This window comes from Protopterus annectens, chromosome 3.part0 (assembly GCF_019279795.1).
Source record: "Protopterus annectens isolate FY-2018-M chromosome 3.part0, PAN1.0, whole genome shotgun sequence".
Lineage (NCBI taxonomy): Eukaryota > Metazoa > Chordata > Ceratodontiformes > Protopteridae > Protopterus > Protopterus annectens.
Genome location: NC_056731.1, coordinates 244,562,484 through 244,586,501, shown reverse-complemented (window position 1 = coordinate 244,586,501; position 24,018 = coordinate 244,562,484). Strand labels below are relative to the sequence as shown.

The 24,018-nt window shown below is 37.9% G+C and overlaps 1 protein-coding gene across 3 annotated transcripts in view; it reads left to right on the top strand.

Annotated features, from left to right (window-relative positions):
- LOC122796327 (maternal DNA replication licensing factor mcm6-like) overlaps nt 1-22,869 on the top strand; it is a 501,477-nt gene extending 478,608 nt beyond the window's left edge. For 2 of the 3 annotated variants that reach the window (XM_044064723.1, XM_044064721.1), the window contains exons 16-17: nt 391-527; nt 22,582-22,869. In XM_044064723.1, coding sequence (XP_043920658.1) covers nt 391-527; nt 22,582-22,689 — 245 coding nt within the window. In that variant the 3' untranslated portion in view covers nt 22,690-22,869. Of the gene's footprint in view, nt 1-390; nt 528-22,581 lie in introns of those variants that run through there. The other variant, XM_044064724.1, reaches the window with a different exon arrangement.
- The last annotated feature ends 1,149 nt before the right edge of the window (nt 22,870-24,018 follow it).

Sequence of the window (24,018 nt, the reverse complement as noted above, 5' to 3'; positions counted from 1 at the left end):
TAATACAAAAACTGAGAACATGGAAGCTCTGTCATATGGATATCGATAGCAAAATATAAGCAGTTAAGATGTTATTAGTCCCTTTAGTCTTGTATACAGGTTAGGCATATTTTTATCAACCAGAGGAGAAGTTGTGGTTTTTGTACTTCATTATTTGGGAATGGTTAACTTATGCACATCAGATTTGTCCGCTTAAATATTACCTTTCAGATACTAAGTTATCCCTTCGTTTTTCTGAAACTTTATGGTAAAGATGAAGGGAATCATTTATATGCTTCCATATTTTGTATTCATATTTAGTTTTACTTGCAAAGGAAAAAACACCATTTATTATTTTGTAGATTTCTTAGTTGATGTGCATTTTACATATAAAACATGTTTTTTTCTTAGATGATCAAGATGCTGTTAGGAAGAGTGAACTGGTCAACTGGTACTTGAAAGAGATAGAAAGTGAAATTGAAACGGAAAATGAACTAATTACAAAGAAGACAATAATAGAAAAGGTCGTTCATAGACTGATACACCATGTAAGTATATTTAATTGCAGAAAGCATATCCTAATTTGCAGCTTTATGAGAAAATGAGACATTGGGTTAATTTTTGCCTGGCAGTAAAAACAAATTGATAATGAGCTGCATCCTGGGTTTGAATCTCTGCATGTATCTTGTGACTGTACAGTTAACTATACAATTGCTTGTGGACAGTCTTGAATAATGAGAATTGCTTTTGAGTAGTTATGAGGAAATGTGGTCCTGAGTGTTTGAAAATGGTTAAGTGCTGACACAGAAAATAGACACTATTCTTCTGCATTAGAATGTAATATGTTCAGTCAGAATCTAAATTTACCAATGAGTGGGTAGGGCTAATCTTTCTACAGCAGTGGAGACTAGCTGTGTGTTTTATGCGTTGGTGTATCCTTCAGATGAATCTAATGATAAAACTTAAGTCTGCTTGATGTTATCTATACTAAACCTCTCAGCAGTCTGCCTGCTGTCCAGACTGTTGTATCACCCTCATTTGATCAATGCTACATATAATGTACTCAGACTTTTAAAGCATTTTTCAGAGGGGGCTGTACTACTCAATGGAGGAAGGGGGTTATGCCCCTTTGCTCAGTCTTCATGCATCCTACCACTGTGAGAATGCATCAGCTCCGAAACAAACTTGAAATGAATCTACTTTTCTCCTTTTTACTGTAACTTCAAAGCCACGCAGCTGTGATGTGGAGACAGAGCAGCTATATCAGTGGATGCAGGAGGTGAAGTCCCCCTTGCAAAAATACAGTTCAAATTAATGTACTGTGGTGATAAATCCTATAGTTAAAGCAAGACATGGCAAACAAAAAGAAGAGACTGTCATTTGTCTTCTGTACCTGCACTTCAGCCTTAGTGCTGATGAAACTTTATGTAAGTCTGTAATTCACTCCCTGTGAAGCAGTGCTGAACTGTTCTGTCTAGGATGTTTTTTACTTCAGAGAATCAGTGTTGCTTTCATAATTCAAGATAATGAAAATACCTTTTCTTTGCCACACTTCTGATCTGCACTATTTTCCCTTTGTCTGCTCCCAACAAACTGTTTGCAAGATAGATTTGTCTGGTTTTAATTTTGAACTAGAAGTGGATGATGTCCCTCCTGACCACTCCTTCACATGTCTGAGCCCTTAACGCCTTTACTTTCTCTCGCTCCAGTAATTCCTAGCATTAGCTGCCCCACTTTCCTAAGTACAGTACTATTACTGGTTCTGAAAGCATTACAGTTATTTCTTGTATCCAAATCTTACTCTGGCTTGGCACCTTGTACTGAATGAAAGATGCTGGTTGTGCCTATTAAAGCCAAAGGAGGATGGATAATAAATCTGAAAGTGGCATAAGTGGAAGAATTCAAGTATACTTTTTTTGGCAAAAAGAGAGGCCTGTCTCAGAGCCCAGTCTTTAGCATCTGAATCCCTTACTGCATAGGTGACCCTTCCTTTGTGTGCTTCCAGGCTGACATTAATGTTTTGTTAATGGAAATTTCTTTTAGTTCAAAGATTGGCTTATTTCTGTTGGATGAGGGTATAACCATAGTCTCACAAATATTTTAATTGGATGTCATGGCTTTGTGTGCACTGTCTTCATTTAATATTTACTCTCAAATGTCCGTTATATTTAGCCCTCAGACTTGAAATCATGTTCTGTTACTCGGATTTCATCATATTCACCTCCCTGCTTTTCTTCAAGTGTATGTTTTTCATTTTACTCCCTTTCATTATATAATGTGGTCCTGCACTACCTGTTCAGTCTTTTGTTCTGAATTAACATCATCCCATCTGTCTGCTTCACATACTAGGTTAAAGTCCTTTGAGCGAGTGACCCATTTGCCATTTGACTTGCAAATGTGCAACATTTCCATTAAAGCTGTGTCAGATATTGCTCTATATGCAAGGCACAGGTCACCTCTAAGCAGTCTGTCTGACGCAGAATAAAGTGACAATGATTTCAGTCTGTCTGCATATGACAAATCTTGAAGACCTTGAATTTCCTTTGTAAGGAACCTTTCTGGTCTCTCCAGTTGCTGCAGGTGTTTGGAAAGGAACATACCAAAGACAGCATTTTACTCTATTATTGGCCTGATGAGAGAAGAGTACACTGGTGGTTATAACGCTTTTTTTTCGTGAAGGCAATGCCCTTATGAGATGAGCAGTATAAAATGCCCGTCTTACCACTGTGGAGACATGGTGATCAAGGTTAAAGCTGCTATCAACCTGTGCCCAGTTGTCTCACCACTGACTGCTTTAAGGTATTGCTATTGATATGGTACTTTGCAGGAACATCACCCTTGCAGAAGAGGATGATACATTTTTTGCATTAAGTTTAAGACCATGACCATGGCACCAGTCATTAGTCTGCATAAGACCTTCTTGCAGGATGTTGACATTGCTAGGGGTTTCAGTGGCCATTTCCAGTTTGCAGTCACCAGCAAACTGTCAGCCACAGTCCTTTAGTTTTAGCCTGTACTTCTGAGAAATAGATTCCAAATAGGGGTCCCAGACCTGATCCCTGTGGAACACCACTGGTTACAGGTCTGCTGGAGGAGGTGGAGTTTCCTGTTCTGACAGTATGAGTTCCATCAGTGAACCAGTTTGCAACCCACCTGACAGTATATGGGTTGATACTCAGCTGGGTGAGTTTATCAATGATGCCTGAGTAAGGGATTGTGTCAGAAGCCTTTGCTAAAGTCTAGGTAGGCTGTATGCACAGATTTGCCCTTGTTTAGGGCTTTGGTGACTGTCTTGAAGTCCACCAAGTTTAACAGGCATGATCTTCTCTTGACAAACCAAACTGAGTGGGGTTGAGAATTTGGAGATTTCCTATATCTTTGTAAATAAGGTCCTTGATAATTCGTTCCATGGCCTTGCAGATAAGGCTGGTCAGACTGGTGAGCAAGAGAGCCTGGATTCTAAATTCTTGATGTAGATGCTTCTCTCAAATGAATTTGTCTGGATTAGAAGTGGGTTGTCCGTGTACATGAGGCAATTGCTACATTGCTTCAAGATGCTCATGTTGACCAGGCTGGCTGGAGAAACTGGGGAAATTGTCCATCCATAATGCTAGGTAAGTTGATGTGGTCAGAAAACAGGGAGAGGGCAGGAAGGATCAGGTAAAGTAGAGAACAGAAGAAATGGACAAAAAATATGAAGGGCTAGTGGGGAGGATCTGTGTTGGTGCCTCAGGAGCTTCACTGAATACATCACCCGTCAGTGAGTTAATCACAAGAACTTGATGGAGCACCAGCAGAGTGCTAATCGAAAATGTACAGGCAAAAGTGTCTGTGTCTGGGTGCTTGGCAGTGAGGGATGTGCAAACAAAAGCAAGCCCATGCAAACACAGTGCTTATGTAGCAAACCAATTTAAACAAATTAAACAAATTTAAATGATAAAGCAAAAAAGAATGTCCTAATCCAGCAACCTTCAATGAGATGAGTTCTAACTGCACACTTCTGCCACTAGGGTGTAGGGGAACCCTCTCCAACAAAAGATGACCTGGTTTAGTGCTCAAGTCAAATAAGCAATCTTCTTCTTCTTTTGGCTTTTCCTGGTTAGGGGTCACCACAGCAGATCACGTGTCCGCTCATGATTGGCAGTAGAGTTTTTACGGTGTCTAGTTGCCAGCCCGGCACCCAACCTTCCACGGAAGGCACACACATGCACACACTCATGTCTAGGGCCAATTTAGAGTGTCCAAACCACCTACAGCATGTCTTTGGGATGTGGAGGAAACTGGAGCACCCGGAGGAAACCCACGCGACCACAGGGAGGACATGCAGACTTCGCAGAGAAGGGCACCCCAGCCAAGGATCGAACCGGAGAACCTCTTGCTGTGAGTCAACAAGGCTAACTGCTGCACCACTGTGGCCGCCCAAGTTCAAATAAGCATGGATATAGTAAAAATGCAGTTCAAACATGAAATATACAGTGAAAAATTCTACTTAAATTTTGCAGAGATCAGCAGAAGGCTTGGATTTGCTTATGTAGCAAATGAGAGCAAACTGATTTAAGCAAATTGACCAATAAAAAGCTCAAAACTGAGCCTTGTTTCAGCAACATTCAATCAAGTGAGTTCTGAATGCACACTCCTGCAACTAGGGTGCAGGGGAATCTCTCCGACCAAAGATAGCCTGGTTTAGTGCTCAAGTTATACAAACAGAACTTTATTCAGCAAGTCTGAATCTAGTCTATGCTACAGCAAACAAAATGCAACAGTTTCAGAAAAAAGCAGTTCAAATAAGCATTGACATGTTAAAAATGCAGTTCAAAAGTGAAATATACCGTGAAAAATTCTACTTAAATTTTGCAGAGATCAGCGGCTTGCTTACCACTGTGCCTTTGTCATAGTCCCTTCATTCAGAAATGATACTCTGATAGTTTTACCTTTCTCTTGCTGCCATACATTAAACACACACACACACACACACACACACACACCTATCCTTCTCAATTCTTTAGTAGCATTCCGTCCTCCTGTGTTCTGCCAAAAACAAATCTGTTTGAAGGCTGTATGAAGCACATCATGCCCACTGCCTTTACCATGTTTACATTTTTGATCTTTTTTGAACATTAGTGATTGAACAGGTAGCCTTTCCTTCCTGGTCTTATCTACTATCTTTTCTTCCTTTATGAAAACTGAGATGTAGCCATTTTCTGGGGTGGATGGGTGTTTGTGTTTTTCCCTCCTTCTTTCAATCAACTTTTTTTTTATTTAAAGCTTCACTATATTTTGTTCTTCTATATGCTCCTTTGGTTTGTATATAAAGTTTTCCAGCCCTTCTTGGCTGAACTAGCCATCACTCCTCTGACGTCATTTAAGTTGGGGGTTTTTTTGCCTTACTTTTCCAGAATGTATGTTTTGTTTCTTGTTTACCTTCACCACCACCTTATTTGAAAAGCACCATCTCCCTCCATTTGCTTTATGTGTCATCAGAGTTAACAGCCATGGCTTAACTTTATCATTCATACTAGTTTTACCTGACAGTTTCTTAACTTACCAAGTTATTAACCTTTGTATTTAGTGTTCTCATGCACAGCTGGGTCTTTGTCTATAGCCTGATCTATTCCACTCTTCAGTTTACGCAATTTAAGAGATTAAAGTCAGCTGGGAATACCTGCATATGCAGATGCACTCCATAATTCTTTTCATCAGAAGTATTCTTGTGATTTTTAACTACCACTGATCTAAAACTTGCCAGATTAAATTCTTAAGTTTGGGCTTATTTCTGCAGGCTTGCAGTGAAACTGACTGCCATTCACTAATATTTTCATTTCTAACCTCCGTCCTGTAATTTGCTTTGAAGAACAATTTGTGATCCCAGTTTTTTGTAAATACTTAAATTCATTCTTTATCCCGGATTGTAAATATCAGAAATTTATTCTGTATCCCTCTTTGAAAACCTCAGGTCTAGTACTGTAGTCCCCTGATTTACAATGACATCTTTACCAGATTCTGTAAGCTGTAAGAAAGGGTTTAGCTTGATTTTAATTCCTGCACTATACAGGACCATGGTCTGGAGTTAGTCTATCTGGGTATTCTTTTATTATCCGCATCATTGCTCGTTTCCACCTTGGACCAAAAATAAAGTGGGGGAAGAGTTTTGATGCACATTTGCCCCAGTGTTCCCCAGTCCTGTCCATGATGCCAACTTGTATGTTGTAGATATAACTGCTAGTTTTTTTGTAGGAAAACTGGAGCACATAATGCATCACATGTAATGACTAAGAAGGGTGATTAAACTATTAAGACAATGTACTTAACAGTGAGGTTCATCACTGCAATCCCATCAGCTAGAGAGACACCAGTCCCAATAGATTTTCAATCTTTTAGCCAGCATAACTGAGTGCCTTTACAGATGAAAAGGCCACCAAATGAGAACTTCATGGAACATTTATTTTAGCTGATACTATGATTAACAGAGGCATAAGTTGGTGTGAAACAGTCCAGCAAAGCAAATATGCAGAGAACTTAAGGTCAAGCTTGATTTCACAGAAATAATGCAAGTCGCCTTCTTTTTCTGTCTTTTTTTAAAGGTGTATTCCAATAATTCCAAGCAAGTTAAAATTATTGCATGTTTCCTTCTCAATTAAAGAACATCTGAGGTAGACTTGTCTGAACTCTTCTCAAGGACAGAGACATGAAAAACAAGTCTTTAAATTTGTTCTCAGCCTATCCTTTGTGGCACCCTTAGAGGCATTTCCAAAACAGCATATCTACTTAGAAAGTACTGTATCACTTTAGATTGGCATAACAGTGCTGATTCCTGTTGTATTAATCTGCCTTCCATTGTAATAGTTATGTGACATCTCAGAGGAGTCCTTTCCATGAAATATTTTCTGATTCAACAGAAGCAAGCAAAGTAATATAAGGATGTCATGTAGCAATAACCATTTCATACACACATGCCTGGCATATCCATTTTATACTAATTTGGTTGCATTGTGTAGTAGTTTGAGAAGAGAGGGCTTCCTAATTAGTAGCATGTCGCAGATGCAAGGTCAGGTTGGAGTATAAAAAAAATTAGTTTAAGTAATTCTTTCATTAGGATAGTTGTACTAATTAAATGTGCAGCCCCAAAGTCTGAGGTGGAAAACTGGTTTTATTTTGATCTTGTAGCTTTAAAGTAAAAGAAAACCAGAGTTCTTTTTGTATCTGGCACAGTGGCACTGCTGTTAGGTAATATAATACTGCACATGTATATATTGGCATCTGATGATTCTGGGTAAGAACCCATTTTCAGTGGAGGCCCGGGAAGAAAAACTCCAAAGTATTACAAAACATTTTAAGAACAATAATTTAACAGTCTTAAATATAAAAAAAAATACAGTTTAAATAATTGTACCAAAATAGGCATAGTATGGAAACAATGGTTAAGAATAGATACAAGTTATAAGACAAAGTTTTAACATTTGGAGACATTTTATCCAGTTTATAGAGAAATTAAAGGTAAGATAGTATAATACAAACAGGAATTACAAATGAAATGAGAGAAAAGCAGGCTTATGTATATTTAGGGACAGAGCCAGGGAAGATAAATTGATAGTAAGGAAGTGAGGGAGGAAGGGGAGAGTGAGGAGGTGTATGGAATGAATAGGTTAATTGTTCACATTTAGGGATATAGTTTAATCTGGAATTGAGCAAGAACAGAACCAGATTTTTGCTAGGAAGCCTTTCAAAATGGTTTTGTAGGATGGGAGAGAGGGTATTGACATGATGGATACAGATAAGGAGTTCTAGGCCTTAGCAACATTGCACAAGTACATACATTGCCCAGCAGATCTGATAGGTTTGTGGACAGACAGGAGTTTTTGGTCATTGGATTGTAATGATGTATTGGGAACATAGTTATATTAAATAGTATTTAGTGCTGGACAAGCAGATGGATGCTGGATAATTCTATAGGTAGTAAGAAGCTGTGTAAATGTTAGCCAATGGAGTAGTTCTAACCAATTTAGGCTATTTAGTGCTATACAGTTTTTAAGTTCTGAAAGGGGTACTTAAACACGGCAGAGCCATAAAGAACTGGGGGGATAAGTAGTGGCAAGTGTAGTTATAGTTGCGTTGGTGAGAGAGTTTTGGCTCTGTAAAGCATCCCTAGTTTGAGTTTTTCTTAACTATTTTTGTATATAAAGATTGAATTTAAGATTATTATCCACTATCATCCCTAATAATTTGCTATGAGAAGCGACTTCAGTGGATGTATTATTGAGACAAGAACTTTTCTTAACTATTTTTGTATATAAAGATTGAATTTAAGATTATCCACTATCATCCCTAATAATTTGCTATGAGAAGCGACTTCAGTGGATGTATTATTGAGACAGAACTTTAAATTGTTTTTTTTCATGAGTGATTGGGGGAAAATAGTAGTTTGTGTTTCTTTGAGCATGAGTTGAGCTACAAAGCAATGTTTCAGTAGCTGTTGAAGCTTCCCTATTAATGTTTTTTAGAGGTGTGCTGTGTTATCAGATGTGCAAATGAATGTGAAGTCATCATCATCATCTTCTTTCGGCTGTTCCCATTAGGGTCGCCACAGCGGATCACCTGTTTCCATTTCTTCCTGTCCTCTGCATCTTGCTCTGTCACACCAACCACCTGCATGTCCTCTCTCGCTACATCCATGAACCTTATCTTAGGCCTTCCTCTTTTCCTGTTACCTGGTAGCTTCATCCTTAGCATCTTTTTCCTAATATACTCCGCATCCCTTCTCAGCACATGTCCAAACCATCGTAATCTTGCCTCTCTGGCTTTGTCTGCAAACCTTCCAACCTGGGCTGACCCTCTAATATACTTATTCCTAATCCTATCCACCCTCTTCACACCCAGTGCAAATCTTAACATCTTTAACTCTGCCACATCCAGCTCAAACTCCTGCCTTTTTGTCGATGCCACTGTCTCCAACCCATATAACATAGCTGGTCTCACTACCCTCTTGTTAGACCTTCCCTTTCACTCTTACAGGTACTCGTCTGTCACAAATCACTCCTGACACTCTTCTCCACCCACTCCATCCTGCCTGTACTCTTTTTCACCTCTCTTCCACAGACACCGTTACTCTGAACTATTGACCCCAAGTATTTAAACTCATCCACCTTCGCCACCTCTACTCCTTGCATCCTCACCATTCCTCTATCCTCCCTCTCATTCACACACACATATTCTGTCTTAGTCCTGCTGACCTTCATTCCTCTTCTCTCTAGAGCATATCTCCATCTCTCCAGGGTCATCTCCACTTGTTCCCTACTCTCACTACAGATCAAAATGTCATCTGCAAACATCATAGTCCATGGGGACTCCTGTCTGATCTCGTCTGTCAACCTGTCCATCACCATTGCAAATAAGAAAGGGCTCAGAGCTGATCCTTGATGTAACCCCACCTCCACCTTAAACGCATCCGTCACTCCCACTGCAGACCTCACCGCTGTCACACTACCCCCGTACATATACTGTACCACTCTTACATACTTCTCTGACTCTCCTGACTTACTCATACAATACCACAACTCCTCTCTAGGCACCCTGTCATATGCTTTCTCCAAGTCTACAAAAACACAATGCAACTCCTTCTGACATTCTCTGTACTTTCTCCATCAACACTCTCAGAGCAAACATCGCATCTGTAGTGCTCTTTCATCTGTGTACTATATTAGAGAGGCCTGATGTATAGAGGGTGTTTGAGAAGAATATTAAAGGAGGGAACCAAGGAAAGAGCCTTGTAGTACACCAGTGGTGACTGGGAGGTATGAAGAGAGGGTGGAGTGCCATTTTGATTACTGATACCTGTTGGATAGTTAGCTATAATAGAGGGGTGGGCTGAGAAAGACCTAATGAGGGCACTTAAAGTAGAGGTTTGCTGTGACAAACTGTGTCGAAGGCTTTAGACAAGTCTAGAAATAAGGAGACTAGTTTGCCATTATTTCTAGCTTTAACAGTATGTTTATAAGTTAGAAATGCAGTGTTAGTACTATGGGAAGGATGGAAGCCATGTTGTGTGGGGGATAGGAGTCCTTCCTGAAGGAAATAGTTTAGCAATTTGTTTTTGAATAAATTTTTCAAGTATTTTGGAGACTGAGATAAGATTGCTGTAGGTCTAAAGCAAGTAATGGTTGTTGAGGTTCCTCCTTTGTCCAGAGGGATATGTGACTTTTTCCAGAGAAAGGGAACATGGGATTCCTGGATTGACGTAATTTATAAGGGCTGAACTATGGCATGGTTTGAGTAGTTTTATATAGGATGTGGGCACAAGTTTGAAAGCAGATGTGGTGCTGTCTTTTGGGCAAGCTTAGGATTAGATGCAGGGAATCCTTGGTTACAGTTGCTATTGTGTCTATAAAGTAAGAGTTGAATTGTATTGCAGTTTCAAGTGGTGAGTTATTGGGAAGAGGGGTTGGGGTTGAATTTTTGGCCATGATGCAAGATTGCTTTACTGTTCAGAAAGTTGTTATAATATATTTTTTGTCTCTTACTTGCTGTTTACTACAACAGCAAAGCATTCTGAAATTTTCAAGACACTGTGGTGTTTTAGATTGTTTTGCCAGTCTTTCCATACTTTCTCTATTCTGTGTTACCATTCTACTCTTTTTGGATAGCCAGTTTGCATTTGTTTTAGCCTCTTCCTTCCAGTACATACAAGGCTATTTAGGGTATTCAGGAAAGGTGTATTGAGTTCATTTGCATCATCTAAGAGGACGATTTTTAGGAAGTTCCATTTAATAGATGCTAGGGTAGTAATGAACACTTCTGTGTTAACTTGGAAAAGGTTACTGGTTTTAATTTCTGGCCCATTGCCAGCCTATCACCATCATCAAAAAATCCTTGAATGTCACATACACACTCAAATTCTAAGCCTCCTCTTATCCAACAAACTTCTATCAAAGACCCAGGATGATTTTCACCCTTATCACAGCACTATCACAGCCCTTATTAGCTTCTCTAACACAATTAATCGGCACCGGAATGAAGGCAACCTTGTACCTTCTATCTATCTTGACCTCTCTAAAGCTTTCTATACTGTCTCTCATAATAAGCTCTTAACTGTTTTATCTAATCTCAAACTAAGCTGCTCCACTCTTGCATGGCTCCTGGACTACTAATCTGATCACAGACAAATACGTACAATGGCAAAACTACCTATCCCTCTTACCTGTTACTTAGGTGTCCCACAAGGCTCCATCCCCTTCTCTTCAATCTGTTCAACAACAACCTTCATACTGCCACCCTACATTGTCCAGTATGTGGCAATTCAGCCCTAATCTGTTCTCTCCCAACACTCCAAGAACTTCTAAAAATGACACATGAATCCTTTACATCAGTTGAAATATGGCTATCAGATGCACAGCTCATACTTAATCCAAACAAAACTAAATTGATGCTATTCTATCCCACCAAAGTCACAGTTACAAGCCCTCCATTCAAAATAACTTCTAGCAACAGTCTCCTATTACACCAGTTCCCCATACCAAACATCTAGGTGTTATAATAGATCAAAACATGATGTTTGACCTACATATTGCCCAAACTATAAAAAAAATTCACAAAAAACTTGGAAATCTATACAGATGCAAAAATACCTATCCAACAATACCAAAACCATTACTTCCAGAACCTACCTAGTCTCCACACTTCTCTAGGCATCCCCTATATGCATTAGTTTGGCTATGTCAGATTTGTTGATATTAGACACTTGCTACAACAAAATAGTAGTTTGCTACTGAGTCGGCCTTTAGGTCTCATCACTGCCTGGCCCTTAAACAACTATCTTGGCTAGAACTGCCCAACCTGCTCACTCTTAACCAACTTACTATATTTTACCAACCTGAAAACAACCCAGCCCTACAAGGTCTTTTAAAGCAATACCTAAGAAAATGCTTGCTACGATCCAGCAACAAATCTCTAATGGATGTTTCTAGAAGTAAAAATATCTCTGGAGACTCCCTATACTCCAACTACATTGCAGAAATTTGGAATACCATACCACTTAACATCAGAACTCAAGCCAACAAAGACAACTTTAAAAACCTTTTCAAATCCCATTTAATTAGTTCATGGATATGCACCTGTGGCTAACTACTCACACAGTATATACAGATCCTTCTGTTCTTTAGGTACTCTTTCTTGCTATATCCCAAAAATGTAAACAATGTCATTGGACTACCTGATTGTATCGTAATGAACTGTACATAACTATCACTAATGTTAACACTGGAACTGTTTTCAATGTATTATGTAATCCTTCTAACTTCTTCCAATGTAACCACTGGAATTATCTGACAATAATGCATTATGTCACACTTTTTAACTGCTATTAATCTAAACACCGGTACTGTGTATTACAACAAAGTATTATGTATGTGAATACTGAAATGTAGTTTGTATGATTTTTTTGTACAGGAATTTCATTCTTCCTGTTAGTTATCTTGTACTGTTAAAAAAATGGAGCTCTTCTTCCTAGGCCTCTGCTGAAAATGGGCAACCTGCCCAGTTGGACTTTCCTGGTAAGCAAATGTAAAATAAAGTAAATAAAATGCTCTTTAGGTGAATGTCTGGTTGTATAGATTAGGGGGATAATCACTGAGAGTGTCTCACTTTGTACCTGCAGTGATGTATTCACTAGGGTCTGATAGTACAATCTACCTAATAAGGAATATGATGTCTTGCTATAATGTGTGAGGCTGTTAATTAGTTGAGTGAAACCGTATAATTTCATACTAGATGGAGGGGAGTTATGAGTTTGTACAACTAAGTGACTTTCACATACATAATTCCACAAGAAAAAAAAAATATTAGGTTATTTCCAGAGTAGGATATCTTCCAGTATAGCTGTATCGTCGTCAGGAGGCATGTAAAGGGCAGCAATACATTTTATTTTGACAAAAGTAACCACTGCTGAACTGAATTTTGGTATTGGTTTGTTCTAAGGAGAAATGCGGTGGTAGTTGGGCAATATCAAAACAATACCACCACCTTTTCTCTTTTACATGCTCATTACGAATTATATGGTAGGGAAGCATAACTTTTTTTTTTATGCTGGGTTTGTCTAGTTTTAATTACAGCGAGAATATTGGGCTTGTGTTGGGTAATCGAGCATGTAGTTCAGCAGTTTTATATCTCATATAGTCTGGAGTGAAACAAATGAGATTTTAATAATCACTGCACTGAAGGTGACAGACTATTAAAAAAGATGTGCATGACTATCTCTGAATTTAGCCCATTGCCTATGCAAGTAACATTACTAGAACAAGGAAATTGCTTCCTAAATTGTCATGTTTCCGTTAACTACATCAGACTGACCTACAAACCAGTACTTATTTTGGCAACCATTAGCACTGATAAAATCAAATAACTCTGACATATGTGGTTTGCTACCCTATTTTCACTATAATTGCAATATTTCGTTTTTCATTCACAAATAACTTACAAATTATTTTATCGGAACTCCTGTTTGTGTTCACCTGCAGCCATTTTATTATAGACAAGATCTTTATGCCAAGGTAGCACAGCATTTACTAAAATACGTTAGTGTAATTTCAAGTGCAGTTGCAAAACTGGGTAAAAGCACAAGTCAAACCAAAGACTCCTTACTGCAGCAAAAGGAAGGTCCCAGCAGCCAAGCACAAGCCCACAAAAAGCAATGATTATCAATTAAGAATGGAGAAAATCATACGAACAGACGCCTATAGAGAAGTGTCATGTAACTAACTGAACATGGCCTATGGGAGGATTCGGTCACTAATAGAAGAACTGTTTATAGAGGCCAGAATTGATGTAGACGTATATAATTACATTAGCATGTCAGCCCCCAGACTTCCGATCCTATTTGTGATTCCCAAAATACATAAATGCATTAATGGTCCCCCAATGAGACCTTTAGTGGATGCTAGGGGAAGTACAACATACGCTTGTGCAAAATACATAGACTTTCAGTTGAAAAAATATGTAACGTCACAGCCACAGGTTTGTAAAGATTCCTGGTCATTTTTAGCTAACATCCAAAAGTTGAAGTTCAGACATCATCTGAACTTCTTGACAATTGACGTGAAGGATCTTTACACGTCTATCCCACATGTGGAAGGGATTGAATGGCTTAGATTGCTACTACATGAGCTAGGAGCACCTAATGATGAAATTAGTCTCTTGGCAGAAATGGTAGAACTGGTTTTGTCAAACTACATCACATTTGGTGGAAAATTCTATGCCCAAACAACAGGCATAGCATGGGGTCACCATGCGGGGCTAGTTTAGCTAATTTGATCATGGCATATTGGGAGAGGGAATTTGTGTTCAAGGTACCTAATATAAATAAAATTCAATTTTATACTTGGTACTGGACGATATTTTCATACTGATAGATGGGAAAGTGAAAGAGGCAGAAAACCTAGTGTCCTACTTTAATAATACAACTTCATTTTTAAAATTTACTTTCACATATAATGAAACTAATATTGCCTATTTGGATGTCTTATTGAGTAAGGACTTGCATAAAAGCAGATATTTTGTGAACATCTATAGAAAAGACACATTCTAATGCCTTCCTTCATTTTACTAGCTTGCCACCCTTTGGTCCAAAGGAGGTCTGTAGTAAAAGGACAATTAGTCAGGGCTGCCCGCATGGTGACTAGGGAAGTCAACTTTTCACGAGAATGTGATAGGTTAGGAAATATGTTCTCCAAAAGAGGATATCCCACCCAACTGATCAGGGAACTAACCGAGGAGGCGAGAGGCCTTTACCAACCCATCCTGTTTGATGTACAGAAATTAGGTCAACAGGACTCCCAAATTAGCGATAAAATCACAGAAAAAGCTTCTTTGGTCGGGGTTAACCTAATCACGAAGTTTAGTTTGGATGGTTATAACATCAGAGAGATCATCTATAAAAACTGGGAGATTATTAGATCAGATGCTGTATTGACCTGTAAACTGAAAGACCCCCTCTAAAGTAGTGTTTAGAAGGGGCAACAACCGTAAGTGTTTATCAAAAAAAAAAAATAGGCAAAGGATAGTAAAAGTAGGTATGACTACATGTGGTAGATGTACATATTGTCCATACATGGACATAGGGGAAAGATTCATCATCAGAGAGGTGGACTATATGACCCCACAGAGATTTGATTGTAATACAAAAGGTGTGGTTTATTTGGCATGCTGCCAGAATTGCCCTGTTTTCTACATAGGGAAAACAGACTGGAAATTTAAGGAAAAGGGTTGTATGAACATCTTTACAGCACCCACCCGAACCTTGAAACAGGACAGCACGATTGCTAAACATACCCTAGACTGTCCTACACATTCATTTAAATTTAGAGCTATAGACTCAATTAAGGTGGATGAGATGAGAGGAGGTCCTAGTTCTTTGATATTGGAAAAATTAGAATTATTGTGGCAAATATGGACCAGAGCCTGCCAGTACCTAGGATTGAATGAATATTATTCAATCAAATGTATATTAAAACTGAAAAGTCTAGCAAGATGACAGAGATTAATAGCTGAGGGGACACCTTACTTAGGGGTTGGGGACTAGGTTCAATACATTTATTCAGCAAACATATTTATATTAATTCTTGCCATTTTTGATATTTTCTATATCACTATGGTTGAATTTAAACTGTTAATTTTTAACGTCTTTAGGACATATTTATTTATGTGCAGTCACACTTTTGTGTAGTTGAAGGGGCCTTTATGTACATTTTTAACATTTTTTATATATTTGGAAGTTTAAGAGTTTTTAACATTGGCATAGGATTTTATTTAAAGTGTAAAACACTTTAGAACACCTGACTGCAACGGGTTTAATTGACCATACCACTATCCAGGCTTTGGGTGTTCGTGTGGAATAGGTTACAGCGGAGCTTACTAAGTACAGTACTGTTGCTTTAAATGCAGTCTCCACTACGTAGTGCTGTTACGTATTCTCGTAACTGACATGGTGGAGGTGAATCGTAACAATTAGTCAACAGTGATAAACTGTTCAACTATTTTTATGACTAAAGGACAAAAAACATTTTTCCAACTTGGATATTGTAATTAGCAAAAGAATGTTGGTGTTACCCGAGTATGGATAGACAGGTAACATCAACTGTTTTATTTCTGTTTGCGAATGTATCAGTTGTAACGGACTGCATTTAACTAGTTATGTATCCAGCTAGCCGTAAATGTTTGAAATCATACTAAACTGAATATGGATTTAATGTTTTAGTGAAGGTTTGTTAGAACCTTAGGTTTAAAGCTGCTGTAGTAAAGTCCGGAATGTTGAGATTTTTGACTGAAGCATTGCATTTGGAAATGTGAATTTAAACAGGATTGCAGTACTGTATGACACTGAAGAGCAAAGCTATCAAATTGAAATGGTTGGTGTTAATTTAATGAATTAATTGAAGGAGTGCTCGACATTGGGTAGGTATTTAATGAGTTGCTTTACACTTGAAACTTTGTCTGAGGAAGTCTCACTATCAGTGAGATGAAAAGTGCTTTACATTATTTTTGCTGTTTTTAAATAAAGAAGTGTTCGTATTGTGGACTTGGCTACTAACTATGCCTTGGCTTTTTGTGGGCTTGTGCTTGGCTGCTGGGACCTTCCTTTTGCTGCAGTAAGCAGTTGCAAAACTCCTAGCTTTAAACTTGCTAGACACACCAGTGTGAATATCATTAGGCTAATAGTACAGTTGTAGATAAGGCTGAAAATCATTAAAACATGTTAGTAAAGGGATGGACATGGGACTTTGGATACTTGCAACTTCTAGCAGAAGAAATAAGCAACAATTCTAGAACTTTTATCTGTAGATCTTTAAAAAGACCATACTTACCTTTAAGTTTAAGGTGGCTATTGACAGAAAATGGAGCTTCATAATTGGCATATGTTAGGGCTGTACTGATATCTAGTCCAATAAACTTCAGTTTGAAAGGAATATTACAACTCTATGAAACATAACTGTACTACTACCATTGGGAAACTTGAAGTCTCTAACCATCACACTTTATTTGAATTTGTTAACCGGGGTGGAGCACTGATCAAATGACCACTTGCAGTCTCAGCCCTGGAAGAAACTTTAGAGATTCAAGACTAGTTTACTGAACAGAGCAAAAAGTTGAATACAAGGAAATAATCTGGTCTGACATTCTTAAGAAAACTATTTACTCTACCCATTTGACAATAGATCCCATACTGTTACAAATCGCTCATTAAGGACTGGATTACCACTAAAAGGTGGATGAGAGATGATTTTTTGAGAGATTACTATCCATTTATAAGAGTAAAAGAAGGGGTACCGTTGGCAACTACAGCCATTATTACTACAATTCCTACTACAGTTAAGCTCCTTAGAACACTTGATGGAAAACACAAACCTATTATAAAATGACAGAATTTAAATTAATCTGCATACTTTCACTCATGGAAGCATCAGCTTATTACCCACTTTTTCAGGCTGATAAGAATGGATTAGATTGGGGCTTTGGATAGATTTGATTTGCAATGATTACAGTATTTTACTGTGCGAGATTCAAGCCATCAGGAAAGATCCAGGCATTTTCAAATGGCTACTGAATGAATTGCGTGAGAGAGATTAGAAATTGTGGTTTAGCATATTCTAACTAGTTCTGATTTATTGCAGGGAATTTGTTTTAGATCCCTTGCACTTTTTATTTTTATGCCTATGATACTTCAGTAACACATGATGTTCTTCCCAGACATTCAGATGACATCAAAATGGCATCTGTTGTACATTGAGATTGAGCAGTTCATATGCTGCACTATCTATATTTTCTTAAGTAGCCACTAGTGAATAGATTTGAAATTGGCCTAAAGAAATATGTTACTCAGGCAAGGATAAACTGGGACCAACATGCTAAACTGTGCAATACCTGAAGCCTCAGAAATGGAGAATAAGCTTTGAATCTTGGTAGACTCCATTTAAATTTAAATAAATTGCTAGTGACTGCTGAGGTAATAATGCTCTGAGGACACAAGTGTATTAATACAAACTTTCTCGGTAAAAAAAAAACTGACAAAGTCTATATAATGTTAACTAGGGTAGCAACTGACTTTGAGGCTTTTGCAGAAAGAAAAGAAAGCCTCCTAATATCTGCTCTTTGTTGTACATAAGATGGCAGAATTACTTTATGAAAAGCCTGGTTCTGTGGTTGAGGGGATGTAGCCCTAACTATGACTTAAGACAGCTGAGGTTTAATTAGAAACCATGGTGCTACAGAAAAGCCAGGCAAGGAGATGGGTAGGGAAGAGGATCATGGCCCACTGCCCTCCTCTGGGGATGGATGGGTGGGGTTTGCATAAGCTCATGGGTGCAATGGTCAGTATGATTTCCTGGTGGAGACTGGACAAACCATTGATTGTGTGGATCAGGGAAAACAGCACTGCTTGAAGAAAATGCCACTTGCAAAAGTAAGGGAATCTTCTTTGTGGACAGCCCATTGAATGCCTCTCCTGGTTCTTTGCCAGGTCTGCACAATTTGGCCTGGAGGAAGGAAATAAAGAAAAAACTAAGCCAGCAACAAGTGAGCCATGAAAAAGTGTAGTTTATTAAAACTACTTAAGACTTCATAAAAAGCTTAATTCAACAGACCGGTTTCGGCCTGGGTTTAACCTGGCCTCCTTCAGTGTATAACAGAAAAAAGCATACCAAGTGAAAAAGTCTTATATGGTAAAACAAAACATTTGATTGGCTGACCAGAAACATCATAGCATTAAACTCATGAATATTCATTATGCACTAAGTACTATTTAGACATCACAGAATTTAACTCATAAATATTCATTAAGCCCTGGATTAAATAGGGTACCAAGTTTGGTAATCCATTTCTTTTCTTTTGTATCAAGTTTGTGGTGCCAACCAGATTTATGGGTTCGATCACCAATGAGTTTATCAATAATAATAAAATGAAATTTAGCTGTTTGATGTTTGAGTGTGTGTTTGTATAAAGCATTGGTAGTTCTTTTGCATTTAATGTCACTCGTGCTCTGACATACGTAACCTGAAAGGCCGAGAGGTCTGACCAATATAAAAAGATTGGCAACTACAACAAGCCATATAGATAGCTCAGTCAGTGTTACAGTTGGCAAAAAATCGAATGTCATATACTGTGCTACTGTTTTTACTACTAAATTCTTTTGATTTCAGAATATGTTTACAGTTGATGCAATGACCACAAGGAAAACGGCCAATAAGTTTGTCACCCATAATGGTGGTCTGATACAGCTGAGGTAGTACAGGATCAGAATGATGTTTGTAATGATTGAAATGTGCTGCTAGGTTTTTTCCTTTACGAAAAGAAAAAGAACATACATTGGGAATTATCGTATTGATATTACCATCCGCCTTCAATATGTTCCAATTGTCCTTAATAATGTCCATAAATCTATTAGTATTTCTACCAAATGTTGTGGTGAAACGTAATATGTTTTTTGACAAAGGTTTCTTCTTATATGTCAGTAGATCATGTCTGACCAAGCATGGTTTTGAGCCATGGTAACATACCCTGAACTATAGCCCCTATTAATGAATCTATTGTATAGATCCTGAGAGTGATGTTTAAAGCTAAGATCATCCGAGCAATTACGTCTAATTCTAATAAACTGTGATTTAGGAATGTTTCTGGCTATATGTTTTGGATGATAGCTGGAGGCATGGAGTAGGGTGTTATATTGGGGAAACTTCCTATATACTTCAGTATTCAAGGTATTATCCTGATTCCTTGTGACCAAAACATCCAAAAACGTTATGGAGTTCTGGACATAGGTAATAGTAAATTGTATTCCCCATTTATTATTTAAATATTCCATAAATTCACGGAGATACTCAACGTCAGATCTCCACACCATCCAGCAGTCATCCAAATACCTCCGCCAGATATCAATCTCAGGCAAAAACAGATTATGAGTATCATCATATATCAGAATCTCCTCAATGTATGCCATAAATAGATCAGCATATATGGGGGCAAAGGATGCCCCCATCGCTGTACCCTTTGATCTGTAAATAACATTCCTTATCATAGAAAAAGACATTTTTCGTGAGTACATGCTCGGTGAGATTAATCAAAAAAGTGTTAAAACCAGGTTGATAAATATTTGACTTGTAAAGTCAATATTCAATGGCATCAAGACCAGCCCAATGAGGGATGTTGGTGTATAGTGAGCTTACATCTAGTGTGCATAACCACCAATTCCCCTTTATCTGCATGTCATTAATAATGCTTAAAAAGTGGGTGGTGTCCTGTATCCTGGATCTAACCCAGGAAAGTAAAGGTTTTAAGCATCTGGTCAGAAATTCAGAAAGGGGCTCAGTAAGTGATCCTATACCCGATACAATGGGTCTACCTGGTGGATGCAGAGGATCTTTGTGTATCTTTGGCAGAAAATAAATGTATTGTCTAGCAGGATCAGTAATAGTTAAGTGACTTAAAGTTTTGGTTGTTATTATCCCATTGTCAACCGCAGAATGCAAAAAATTGTCAATTTGATGTTTAAACATAAAGGTGGGGTCGAGTGGCATTTTGGTGTAATATCGAACATCACCCAATTGCTTGTGAGCCTCGATATCATAATCACTCCAGTTCATCACCACCACCGCCCCACCTTTGTCTGCATGAAGAATAACAAGTTCTTTATTTTGTGCTAGTTCATTTAAACAAGACAGTTCATTGTCAGTCATGTTATTCTGCATAGGTAGACAAGTATTAGACACAAAATGTAAATCACTAAGTACACTAAAAGATTTACAGAAGGATGCATAGGAGGTGTGAATGAGGAGGCATGATATTTAAAGATATCCATTTTTTGTTGTTGTTCTTCCCCCTTATCCTGAAAAAACAATTTAAGGTTAATGAGTCTACAAAATGTAAATAAATCCTGTGCAAAAGTGTCTTCAGGCACAAAAAAGCCAGGTATAAAAGATAAGCCTTTATTCAATAAAGATGTTTGTTCAGGTGTTGTTACAGTACTAGAGATGTTACAGACATTAACAACAACATGATTTACTTGTTCGTTAATACTTCCATAAGATTCTGTAGACTTGTAACCCTTCTTGTGTTTCCTGCCTCCTCTCCTCCCTCGATATTGCCTAAATTGGCTATCTATATGGCTTGTTGTAGTTGCCAATCTTTTTATATTGGTCAGACCTCTCGGCCTTTCAGGTTACGTATGTCAGAGCACTTGAGTGACATTAAATGCAAAAGAACTACCAATGCTTTATACAAACACACACTCAAACAGCTAAATTTCATTTTATTATTATTGATAAACTCATTGGTGATCGAACCCATAAATCTGGTTGGCACCACAAACTTGATACAAAACAAAAGAAATGGATTACCAAACTTGGTGCCCTATTTAATACAGGGCTTAATGAATATTTATGAGTTAAATTCTGTGATGTCTAAATAGTACTTAGTGCATAATGAATATTCATGTGTTTAATGCTATGATGTTTCTTGTCAGCCAATCAAATGTTTTGTTTTACCATATAAGACTTTTTTCACTTGGTATGCTTTTTTCTGTTATACACTGAAGAAGGCCAGGTTAAACCCAGGCCGAAACCGGTCTGTTGAATTAAGCTTTTTATGAAGTCTTAAGTAGTTTTAATAAACTACACTTTTTCATGGCTCACTTGTTGCTGGCTTAGTTTTTTCTTTATGGTCTTGCCTTTTGCCGTGCAACTTCCTATGTGCAGGGGAACTTTACTTTGATACACTGGAGGAAGGAAAGCCGAAAAACCTCATACTATCGTGATGGCTGTCTAAATGATGGTCCCTTCTGGTTGATTCTTGCTCCCAATAATGTGAAAGAATGGGCTGATTGGTTGGGGAAGATCTGATGAGTGACAGAACAGGGGCAAAAAAATTGTGAATGATATTAAAAAGATGAGCCACTCTGTTAAGTATAGGTCTTACCATCAGTGAACAAATTATGCTAATTGTCAGAATTAACAGGAATGTTGATCTTATAAACTGAAAAGAAGAAATACATGGTTGGGTGAGGCATTCTTTATGATCTGGAATTCCTTTTCATTGATAAGGATGGTTATTAGCAGTGATCTAACTAAAACTGGTGTGTTATGGATGATGACAACATTGACCAGTTTTTCAAGTTTGGGGAAAAACGCCACTGTTCGGGATAGTATATGCTACTTTAGGTTACTTTCATTTTCTTCAGTTAGTGTTAATTTCCTACTTGACAGAATAGATACATTTTCATTGTGTATGGGTTTCTCAGCTGTGTAAGTCCACTGGCACAAGTACCTGTTATTATTCTGATTAATTTTATCTCTGCTTTGCTTAGTATGCTTTCATAAGGAGTGTTTTCTCCAGGTAACCCTGCCTCTTCCAGTCTGAACAAGTAGTTGAGGTATTCAAACTTGGAACTACTCTACATTACACACTGTCAAACAAATCAGTGTTTAGTGTGTGCTGCAGAGTGCTATAGAAATGGAATAAATCTGAGTTTCTTCATGCACTAATGTGTACAAGTCAAGCATGTGTATTTACAAATGACAGGTTAATATTGTAATTCCGTGTCAGTTAATTTTTGATGTTTTTTTTTTCTAGGATCATATCCTGATAGAATTGTCCAAAACTGGTTTGAAAGAAAGTGACATCAGAGTTGAAGAAGATCCCTTCTTAGTAGTTAATCCAAACTATGTGCTTGATGACTGATTATATAAAACTGCTGGTATAACTCTAGTTCACTTAATCAGTTTTAGAAAGGAGTTAAACTACTACTGCTGGCATGTTTTATAGTAGAAAATATAATGTTTAAGTTAGTAAATTAACTGGATTGGCTTTAACTTATTTGTAGTTTTAATAAACTAATAAAGATTATTATATTTGTACTAAGCAATGCAGTGTTAAAATACTTCGTACAAATGCAGTGCTTTGAATTTTCCTTTTTATATGTAGAGTTGTATTTTTCTCCTGAAGTGGTGAGTCTTGCATTCGACACAATGGTTGCAAGAAAAAAATCTCCATATACATGCTTTTCCTTGACTTTTTAAATTCACAATTGGATAAAAAAAATCTCTTGATTAGATAAAATTAAAAGAAGCCTTGCCAACTTGGAATGTATACTGTCTGAGAATGTGCCATGAAGGTTAAGACAGTCTCACAGCATAACAACATTTCTCTACTGAATAATAACCTAAGGTCTTGCACAGAATGTAATCAGGAGAGCCTTCACCAGTACAACTGTTATTGCCAGAGGAGACATTTGATAATTTTTCAAGTTTTTTTGTTAGTTGGGTCTAATTTGCTGCTTTCTCTCTTGTGCTGTGTCTGATGTCTATGAAAAAGGTGTATATAAACAGAAACTAGACCCACCACCTCATTTCTTTTCTCATGGACTGTAGGGTTTGCACTCTTCTACAGCCACTTACATGCATACATAACCTCCAAGCTGGTTTGCTGGAGATGCAGGCTGATTGGTTTTGTTTGAAGAATTAAGTTAGGGGGTCTGACCAGCTAGGCTTTCCATAAAACGGTGGAGTTTTAGGTGCTCTTTGATGCAATTTACTGCTTTTCTATTGTTTTGGCAACATGTATCTGATGTAAAAGAACTCATTTATCTTTCTATCCTTATCTGAACATGTTAAGTTCTCAGGCTCAGTGTTCCTCTTACAGAATATTCTGTGGCAGCAACAATGGCACAACACTGATCAGCTGTACTGTGGGCAGTAATGTTATAGATAACACTGGCACTCCCACCCACCTACACTCACAACCTTTTAACTGCCTTCTGATTATTTTATCTACATGATCTATCCAAACTTCAGATGCCCAAACAAACCAAGATGAGAAAAAAGTAGGTAATTAGATTTTTATCTAGTACAACAGGTGGATAGCATGTGACACCCCTACACTGGCCCAGTAATCAAGGAGCCTCAATCCTCACAACTAGCACCAGTGAGGGCATACACATTGGGAGGATGACAAGTATGCACACAATAAAGTAGAATTTCCCTTAAGAGCACACAGAGATCACTTAGTCTG